Genomic DNA, 11,085 nt, shown 5'->3' on the forward strand with positions numbered 1-11,085 from the left:
TGGCAAAACTCAACTTGGAGAATAGCAGATGTTTTCCATTTGCAGTTTAGCCTTTTCAAATAGCTTCATTTCACAGCTAATTTTCTGTAGTAAACATCAGGATTGAGATTTTGCTACGCAAATGTGAGTAGCTGAGACTTAAGAACAGGTTATATAATTCCTAGCATATTTTGAGAAGTACCACTAGTTAAGTATGGTAATAAAAAAAAAGGCAAGTATCTTTCCATTATTTTAATTTAATTTGTTTAATTAAAAATTTTATGCTGCCATCTCATCATCCATCTATCTGGACATTTTCACCATAACTTCATTTCTTATATTGTATTTCTGTTATGGAGAGTCTGCTTTTCTTAGCCCAACTTGCATTGTGGTAAAACCTTCTTGCATGCGAAGACTGTAGTTTAGATCCGTGTTTTTCAACCTTAGCTACTTTCAGATGTCAACTGTCAGAAATTCTCAGCCTCACGTTAGGGACCTGAATTCTGCAATCTTAAAGTTACATTGCTTGAGAGATGCAAGTTTTTAACATCTGACAATAAAGTAATACTTAATCAGTTGATGCAAATGGGAAAATTAAGTAAGTTACAAATGTAATTTTCTAAAAACAACCACCACCAAAACAGTTTAATACAAGAAATAACTAAATGAGCCATATTTCTAATGCCTTCCAGGTAGCCACTGGGCAGAATGGAAGGAGAGAGGAATCTTTAATAATATATTTTCCTATTTTGTTTATTTTTCAAGCCTGTATTATTTTTCCTGCAAAAAACAAAATATCCAATTAAAAAATAATTAAATAATGAAATATGGAATATAGAAGAGTAATATATTTTGGAGATTATTTAATCCACCCCTGCCTAGACCACTTCAGGAAATATATACTTTATAAACACTATCTACTTACAAAAATTACAATTAGATTTATGTCCTAATAGATATGTCTCCCCCAACATCTTTCTCTTTCTCTTTCCTTCGTCTGTCTGTCTGTCTGTCTGTCTGTCTGTCTGTCTGTCTCTCTCTCTCTCTCTCTATTTATCTATCTACAGTATCTATCTATGATTACTAGCCCCCCAGCACCATTTTGGGCCCAAAGGTTCCCCAATCTTGATTTAGATTCATTGTATAGGGTAAACATAATCCATACAGTACTAGTAGCATACAAAGAAAGCAGCAAAGATCTTCTCTTGGGTGGGGCCTGGGTCAGCTTATTGTACAACCTCCCTTCTCCTTGAATGGATTGGTAGCTTCTGGAACCCCTTTTAAGATAGGATCTTCTGCAGCCATAGTTTCTATATAGGTTCTGAGTTCTTTTGCTGTCTTGGAGATCTATGTGGGGGAAAAAAGATGCAGTGTTTCATTTCCTGAACTTTTGATTTCTAATTTACAACTTCTAAATAGTATGGATGTCCGGTAGGTACTTCTGGTAGGCCTGTTGAGTCTGTTTTTCGCCATCTATAGGCTCCAGAGGCTTTCCTGAAGCCTTAGGAGGATGAAAACAGCCTCCCGCTGCCTTCTGGAAGGCTGAAAATCAGCTGACCAGCAGGCACATGCACGCTGGAGCTAACATAGGTCAACACCTTGTGTGCCCCCAGATATCATAGGTTTGCCATCATGGTCTAGGGAACTGTGGAACAAAGTAAATTTCATTTTTTTCCTGCTTTTTTCTAATGATATTTTTTCTCATTTTGTCACAGAATGACTTTCTGAAAATCTTTAGAAGATGGGGAGGTTCTTTTGCAGCCCCATCCTTTCATGGAGATGGAAATGGAGATGTCATAGCCTGCATCCCAGTCTGATTCAGATAAGCTGGTTCGTTCCTCTCTCTGCAACTTTGCTGTCCTAGCCAATCCAGGGTAATTGATATCGGTAGCATAGAACTTTGCCCTGTCACTAAAACTGTTGGGGACTTTGTTGGCAAAGATATTTATGTTATTTTAGTATAATTTTGTGTTTTAAATATGAAAATTTAGCGTAGTAATTTTGATGAAATATCATTGGTATGATAAACCATATTTCATATAATGCCCCGTGAAGACACAATTAAATAATAATAATAATAATAATAATAATAATAATAATAATAATAATATATTAGATTTGTATGCCGCCCCTCTCCGGAGACTCGGGGCGGCTCACAACAATAATAACAATATTACAATATAAAAAATCTAATATTTAAAAAAAGCATCTAAAAACCCATCATTTAAAAACCATACAACGCCAGAATACCATGCTTAAAACCATATAAGCCTGGGGGAGATGTCTCAATTCCCCCATACCTGGCGATACAGGTGGGTCTTAAGCAATTTGTGAAAGACAAGGAGAGTGGGGGCAGTTCTGATCTCTGGGGGGAATTGATTCCAGAGGGCTGGGGCTGCCACAGAGAAGGCTCTTCCCCTGGGACCCACCAGATGACATTGTTTAGTCGACGGGACCTGGAGAAGGCCAACTCTGTGGGACCTTATCGGCTGCTGGGATTTGTGCAGCAGAAGACGGTTGTGGAGGTATTCCGGTCCGATGCCATGTAGGACTATATAGGTCATTACCAACACTTTGAATTGCAACCGGAAACTGATCGGCAGCCAATGCAAGCCACGGAGTGTTGGAGAGACATGGGCGAATCTAGGTAACCCCACGACAGCTCTTGCGGCCGCATTCTGCACGATCTGAAGTTTCCGAACACTTTTCAAAGGAAGCCCCATGTAGAGAGCGTTGCAGTAGTCAAACCTCGAGGCGATGAGGGCATGAGCGACTGTGAGCAATGACTCCCTGTCCAAATAGGGCCGCAACTGGTGCACCAGGCGAATCTGTGCAAAGCATGGAAACTACAACACTGCATGATATTCCTGCACCATTGTTATTTATTTCCGTGTGTACCTTTTGCAAGTTAACTTTCCAGTCAGTTGTCTCCTTTATATTTTATTTATTGATTTTATTTTTCCCCTCTGACAATTTAATATTCTGCATTTCAGGAAGTAAGACTATACTGACACCAACTGGCTGAACAAGAGAAAATCAAGCCATCGGTTCCTACAACTTTTACCTAGCATAACCCAAAGCTATGTAAACTAACAGTTCTGAAGGGCACTACTTTTTTTAGTACAGGTACATCCGAAATCCATTACCATTTGTCTTTCAAGCTTCACTTCCTTCTTCAGTTGATCTATTTCCAATTGCTTTAGCTCCTTCTCACTCATATCCTGAGTCATTATGCCCTGTAATACAAATATCAATCCATATTAGCCCGAAACAAATGATCATTCAATCAACTACAAACACAGTCAATTATGCTTATTAAATTGATTACAGTTAAACAGATGTAAACATGGTAAACCTTCCTCTAGCCCCTATGAACACTCTGCAAGCTTCCCAAATCCTCTGCGCATTGGCCCATTTCCTCCCCCCAGTTGTTTGCAAAAATGGGGTCCACAGAAAGTTTGGTAGGCTTACAGAGTGTTCCTAGGGGCTGGGGTGAGACAAAAAGGTCTCTACTTTTGCAAAAAAGGCCCGTTTTCACCTTTTTTTCCGCAAAAAAGGGCATGTTTCCCCCCCCCAGCTCCCAAGAACATTCTGCAGGCCTCCCAAACTCTCTGAGCACCCAATTTTTGCAAAAAATGTCTCCATTTTTCACAAACATGGAACATTGGGACTAGACTACAGAAGGTCAAAAATGATGTGTTTGGTATATAAGATGCACGAACATTTCCACCCTCATTTATGGGCGATAATGGGGCATCTTATACTCCGAAAAATATGGTAAGCAAAAAAAGAGAGATGGTGTTATCACAAACTTTGTGACTTTTTGCTCATTCCAATTCATGAAGGAGAAGGGGGAAGACTGTCTCTTACTAGAACAAAACATAAAACAGGACATTTTTTGAACAAAGCAAGAAGTTCCAGTATACTGTATAATTCAAGAGCTGCTCACAAATAGAAAGATTAATTTATGGACCTCTAGAAATGCTTTCTATGAATTTTGATGCTGACCATGGTGTTTAACCTGGTTACGATGTTAAACATAAGTGCTCTATAGAAAAGCATCTCCTGGGCAAAAGTGAACGATTTATCCCATGATCATGATTTTACAATATCTTTGTGTGAGGAATCATATGAAGTAAAACAGAATTTTGTTTTCACAATAGAGAACAGGTGGAAAAAACATTGAGTTCCAAGGTAGAATAGGTGCAGACTCAGGCCAAAAGCTTAGATCACAAGAGGACAAGCTATGTTATCAAATCTTATTTTCAAAAACAAGTGCAACCAAAACTAAGTCTTTTGCAGTTATCTTTCCGTGAGAATATGATGCTCCAAACCAATTAAAGAATTCCTTTCCTTTGATACTGGCTGCTTAATTAATTTGAATCACCCTATTTTGAAATACTGCAGGGGCATATTGCAAAGCAGTTTGTGAAATGGATAAATAAAAGATTGGATATTTAAAATTAAGGACTTGAAGAGTTGGTAAAATTGAGCTATCCGTTAAGATAATCCTACAAAGGCTTTTGTTAAAGATTAGAGCCCATTTATGGGTTTTACTATAAAAGCAGAAAAAAATTATTTGATGCTAAAGAAAGATAATGGAAAATTTAAAAACAAATTATAATGGTATAAAAGAATAAGAAATGATTACTGATCAATGAGAAAAGCAAAGGGTAGAAGTAAACTATGTGTTTTTTAAAGGTTCTTTAGTTTGTATTTGCAAATTTATGTTTTTCTATATGCTTTTGTAATAAATATGTTTTTTTAAATAAAGTTTATTAAACGCTATTTGCCAGTTTAATTAATTTGTAAACTGGTTCATACCTACCAAGAAATGTACTATACTGAAAAATAAAAACTTTCTGGAAGAAAACAATGGCAAATAAATTCAGGATTATTTTTTTTAAAAAAAATCTTATCCTTAAGCCAGAGAGTTGAACTTGAGTTTTTAAACCGATTTTACCCCTTAATTCTAGGGAAATGTTTGATTGTTTTTTAAATGTGCAGATACAGTATTAGGAAGACATTTGTTTTATTTCAATTGTCATCAATCTTGTATATTCAGTATATATTAAATTAGATTAGATTGAGTTGGAAGGGAGGTCATCTAGTCCAATCCCCCCCCCCAAGCAGGAATTTCACCATTCCACCATTTTGGACAAATGGCAATCCACTCCTCTTGAAAGTCTCAAATGTTGGAGCCCCCATAACCTCTACAGGCAAGCCATTCCACGGGTTGATCACTCTCACCATCAGAAAGTTTCTTCTTACTTCCAGGTTGAATCTCTCCTTAGTCAGTTTCCATCCATTATTCCTTGTCTGGCCTTCTGTTGCCTTGGAAAATAGCCAGAACCCCTCCTCTCTATGACAGCTCCCTCAAGTATTGGAACACTGCTATTATGTCACCCCTTGTCCTTCTCTTTGCCAGACTGGCCATGCCCAGTTCCTGCAACTGCTCTTCGTATGTTATAGTTTCCAGTCCCCTTATCATCCTGGTTGCTCTCTTCTGCACCTTCTCTAGAGTTTCAATGTCTTTTTTTGTTGTTGTTGTTTAGTGTGCAAAACTGGATGCAGTTCTCTGGGTGATTGTCAACCAAACAAACTGACAGAAATAATAATAGTAAAAATCCCACAAATTTTAGAAGTTCCAGGTTGAGAGAGGATGCTTTATGGCTTTATATGTGCAGGGATGAACACATTATTTGTTACCTTCTTAAACAGGGGAATAGGAATACACAGATCTACACACAGGTATATTTTAACCTCAAGGAACATTGACCTGTTTTTACAAAACAAACCAGGAACAGCATTTTTATAATCCTCCTGCTATTTGGGGTAGGTGTGAAGTTGCCCTTCACGAGACTTATTTTGCTAATGATTTAAGCCTTTCCTGCGCTCTGGACGGAAGGTAAGCCTGATCGGTATTTTGAAGACTGAGGATGACAATGAAGGTAAAACAGATTTTCTTCAAGGTCATCAAACAAAATGAAGTTAAACTTTGACATTGGATGTGTCTCAATTTTAGACCCAAATTGTTTCAAGTACAAATCAGCTGTTTTTTACTCTTCCCATCCTTTTCTGAATTGTGCCTTTCCAAAAAACAATGGATTCATTTTTTCATTGTGGAAGACATTTCGCTTCTCATCCAAAAAACTTCTTCAGTTGTTGGATGAGGAATGAAACATCTTTCTCAAGGCAAAAACAAGTCCTGTTGCTTTTTTAAAAAGCACCTTTCAGATAACTGATCTGTATGACTAATAATCTCCATAGACATTTTTTAACCCCCATTTGCTTCTCTGAGATGCTTTGTGAATGCACAGAGGTGAATTATGTGATGAGAGCTTTGCAGAAATGGTGTTTCATATTGAAGTTTGGAATATGGTGTTTAGAAAGACTAAGGTTGTGCGAAGAACTGTTGAAATGTTATTGCCCACATAATCAGGAATAATACTTTAGAACATCTTGCATTCTGTAACGGAAATGGTTATTAAACCATCCTGTAACTCACAGCCTCTGTAAGGATTTCAAAGTTTAGTTGCTAGAATATGTGTTAGAGCTTTTGTGTTAGACCCCTATCTTAGAGCACTGGCTTTCGAATTGTATTCTAGGAATAGAGTCTCCATAGTGGGAATTATCAGGCTCAGAAAACCAGTTCACATAAGTTACAGCATAAATGATTTATTGAAGTCTGCATGCAAAGATCTGATAACTAATGGTCAGTACTAAATTGGTGCTAGATTGGTCAATGGAATTCAAAGGGGGCTAGACTTGGATTTCTTGTACCAATGCAAGGACTCTAAATTGATGGTGCATTTTACACCGCCCTCCATTTCTTCCTGCTCTTGTCCTATAGGAATTAGTTATTAGAAACTGATTTAGAATTAACCCTGTTTTAATAGGGATGGGCAATTATTGTCCCAAGGAGCCACATGAGAAATTGGGACTGCTGTGGATGGCCAATCCAATGTAACCTGACTTGATGTCCTTAAACTCCACCAACTCATTAGGCTGTCCCAAGTGAGGAGGGAGCATGGGGCAGGCACAAAAGATTCTTTCTCTCCTTGCCCTCCCACAGTCATTAGTTGACTCAATTTCATCTGCTCCCTGCCATGTGCTTATTTACATTTGATTTCTGATTGACCTGATAAGGACTGGATGGGGTCAGCCAAAGGACCAGCTGTGGCCTGGGGCCATAAAACACCCTGATCTGTGTTTAAAGAAGGTCCCAGAAATCAGTGGGAATATTAGCCATGATTAATTTGTTCCGCTAATTTCAGTGATTTTTCCCTAAGCATAACTAAATGCACTTGGGGAAAAGGAATCCTCAATCTGAATATTGTATTGACAGTTCTGTGTCAGCAAAAACTTCAGAAGAAAAGGATTTAGGGGTAGTGATTTCTGACAGTCTCAAAATGGGTGAACAGTGCAGTCAGGTGGTAGGGAAAGCTAGTAGGATGCTTGGCTGCATAGCTAGAGGTATAACAAGCAGGAAGAGGGAGATTATGATCCTGCTATATAGAGTGCTGGTGAGACCACATTTGGAATACTGGGTTCAGTTCTGGAGACCTCACCTACAAAAAGATATTGACAAAATTGAACGGGTCCAAAGACGGGCTACAAGAATGGTGGAAGGTCTTAAGCATAAAACGTATCAGGAAAGACTTAATGAACTCAATCTGCATAGTCTGGAGAACAGAACGAAAAGAGGGGACATGATCAAAACATTTAAATATATTAAAGGGTTAAATAAGGTCCAAGAGGGAAATGTTTTTAATAGGAAAGTGAACACAAGAACAAGGGGACACAATCTGAAGTTAATTGGGGGAAAGATCAAAAGCAACATGAGAAAATATTATTTTACTGAAAGAGTAGTAGATCCTTGGAACAAACTTCCAGCAAACTTGGTAGATAAATCCACAGTAACTGAATTTAAACATGCCTGGGATAAACATATATCCATCTTAAGATAAAATACAGAAAATAGTATAAGGGCAGACTAGATGGGCCATGAGGTCTTTTTCTGCCGTCAGACTTCTATGTTTCTATGTTTCTATGTAACTAAGTTTGCTGCTGATTAATGTTTTTATTTCATTCAATCTTCCCAAGATTTCAGAGCAATATGCACAATTCTCATTCTCTCATCTTTACAACTAGCAGATTACATTGTAATATCACAATATTTCTCAGAATCCTTTGCGGCAAAGATGGAGCTCCATGTCAATAAAAGTCTCGATACAAAATAATCTCTGATTATGTCTTTTTCTGTTGATAAACACACTGAACCTTCTTGGCAGCAAAAGTAACCCATGGCTAAATTTAGCTACAATGTTTTCATGTCCCAGAATTAAATCCTGGCAGCAGATCAAATATTCCAAGTTTTGAATCCAGGGAGTGGCAGAGAAATCTTGTGAGTTATGACCAAGGGATTTCTGATAAATCATCATGAAAAGCACTTCTTAAACTAAACAACTAGAAAAACAAAGGTAGAATGAACATACAAAAGGTGAAAAATGGGCAAAGACTTGAATTTCAACTTGGAAGATAGTTAACAGAAAAACATTTACACTGTTTTCACTCCTTCTGCTAAGAATTGTTGCTAACCGAGTTGTCGAAGTGTGGAACTCATTACCGGACTCCATAGTGTCATCCCCAAACCCCCAACACTTTACCCTTAGATTATCTACAGTTGACCTATCCAGATTCCTAAGAGGTCAGTAAGGGGCGAGTACAAGTGCACTAGAGTGCCTTCCGTCCCCTGTCCTATTGCTCTCCTATATCTCCTATACCTTTCTTCTATTCCTATCTCTCTTCTTCTATTCTTTCATTGATATGTTCTATTACTATACCTTCTTTTCTATTATTTCTTAGATATATTTTGCTATGAGTATCTCCTCTATAACCTTCATCATGTATTTTACTATGTGTATGTAGATATATACTCACTAAAACCCTCATTGTGTATTGGACTAAATAAATAAACAAACAAACAAACAAACAAACAAATAAATAAATAAATAAAATTATGTGCTGCATCCATAACATGCTATTTTTTCTTTAGTGAATTTTACTATTTGGTGACCAATCCTGAACCAACTAAATCAGCCAGTGTTCCTTGAACCAATGCCAACATTTACAATAAGTGTAACTGATTGCAGCATTGTTTGAATAATAATTGACAAATTATCCCAGGGGAACATTTACTTTTCAAAATTCAGACTTATTATGGGATTATCATCAACATACTAATCACAACATATAAAGAAATAAAGATTTAACCATTCTTAACAAATCCTAGGAAATCATAATAGTAGTACTAAACTCTGCCCAGATGCTAATATTTGTGTAAATCTTTACATCAATTACTTGAGGAATAAGTTCCTTAGTACATTACTTTAATAACGTTGAATCCAGACTAAGTGGATTTCATAAGAACTGACTGAAAATTTAAATTCAGGTGTTCTGTGTTACACTGTGAACCTTTTCTCTTGACAGTACAATTCATGATTTGACTTTTGTGTTGCATTGGATGAAGTATTGGTATCTTTGATGCAGGCTCATCTTGATAATGCAGGTGGCAGGTTTTATACATATGTAACCTACTGCTATCATAGAAACATAGAAGACTGACGTCAGAAAAAGACCTCATGGTCCATCTAGTCTGCCCTTATACTATTTCCTGTATTTTATCTTAGGATGGATATATGTTTATCCCAGGCATGTTTAAATTCAGTTACTGTGGATTTACCAACCATGTCTACTGGAAGTTTGTTCCAACGATCAACTACTCTTTCATTAAAATAATACTTTCTCATGTTGCTTTTGATCTTTCCCCCAACTAACTTCAGATTGTGTCCCCTTGTTCTTGTGTTCTCTTTCCTATTAAAAACACTTCCCTCCTGAACCTTATTTAACCATTTAACATATTTAAATGTTTTGATCATGTCCCCTCTTTTTGTTCTGTCCTCCAGACTATGCAGATTGAGTTCATTAAGTCTTTCCTGATACGTTTTATGCTTAAGACCTTTCACCATTCTTGTAGCCCGTCTTTGGACCCGTTCAATTTTGTCAATATCTTTTTGTAGGTGAGGTCTCCAGAACTGAACACAGTATTCCAAATGTGATCTCACCAGCACTCTATATAGCGGGACCACAATCTCCCTCTTCCTGCTTGTTATACCTCTAGCTATGCAGCTAAGCATCCTACTTGCTTTTCCTACCGCCTGACTGCACTGTTCACCCATATTGTGACTGTCAGAAATCATGTTCCTTTTATGTTTCTGTAAAAGGATTTTACTTTCCCATCCCCAAATCTGAGTATAAAAATGTTTCGGAATACATATTGCAGAGTATGCAGCAAAAGGATATATTTCCAAATATAACTTATTTATCAGCAATTAAAAAAATAAATAAATTAGTCTTCTTTCCAATCAGAGTAAACTGCTATAAATTTGAATAAGTTTTTCCATTCTGTGAAAGAAAATTAAACTTACCTCTTGGATTTTCTTCCAAAGAATTAAGGTGTCTTAGATATAATTTGCCTTTCTTGGTGAGCCAAGATCTTCCACCACCTCCACTGTTCTTGCTACAAATGTCTTTGTAATTAGATAGGAGCTCATTTTGGTACTGATTGTATTCTGCCCTTAATCTGATAATAGGCTCAGCATATTGGAACAGGTCAGGTGTTCAGAATTAACCTCAAAGTCCAAAGTAAACTCAGACAGATGGCATATTTGGGAAAGTTGATCATTACTCATCAGTACGATAAACAAGCATATGATGTAAATTAAAAAAAAAAAGATGACTAGTTTGATTACCTGAAAGATTCCATGGCCATTGAATGAGATTGACTGATGAGTTTACACATCTTTTATTAGACATTTATCCTGTTTCCTCTAGGAAAGTTAGAAATTTGCTATACCAATGTACAGTCTGAGAATGAAGCATCCATCAAGTCAAGTTCAATTCTTATAAACTTGAGTGGATGCTTCCTTGTGGTTTTCTTGATACCAGTAGGAATACACAAATTATTTATTCTTGCCTTCTTTGGCAATGATTTATGGCTTTCCAATTTAATCTATAGCTGTACAATGTAGTAACGATCTTCCA

The 11,085-nt window shown here is 37.0% G+C and overlaps 1 protein-coding gene across 1 annotated transcript; it reads right to left on the minus strand.

Annotated features, from left to right (window-relative positions):
* Window positions 1–1,200: 1,200 nt before the first annotated feature.
* Window positions 1,201–10,491, minus strand: GNGT2 (G protein subunit gamma transducin 2). The gene is made up of 3 exons (XM_070767245.1): window positions 10,470–10,491; window positions 3,126–3,215; window positions 1,201–1,326 (listed from the first exon to the last, which is right to left on the minus strand). The coding sequence occupies exons 2-3, from the start codon at window positions 3,207–3,209 to the stop codon at window positions 1,201–1,203; spliced, it is 210 nt and encodes a 69-aa protein (XP_070623346.1). The 5' UTR covers window positions 3,210–3,215; window positions 10,470–10,491.
* Window positions 10,492–11,085: the final 594 nt, after the last annotated feature.

This window comes from Erythrolamprus reginae, chromosome Z (genome assembly GCF_031021105.1).
Source record: "Erythrolamprus reginae isolate rEryReg1 chromosome Z, rEryReg1.hap1, whole genome shotgun sequence".
Taxonomy (NCBI): Eukaryota; Metazoa; Chordata; class Lepidosauria; order Squamata; family Dipsadidae; genus Erythrolamprus; species Erythrolamprus reginae.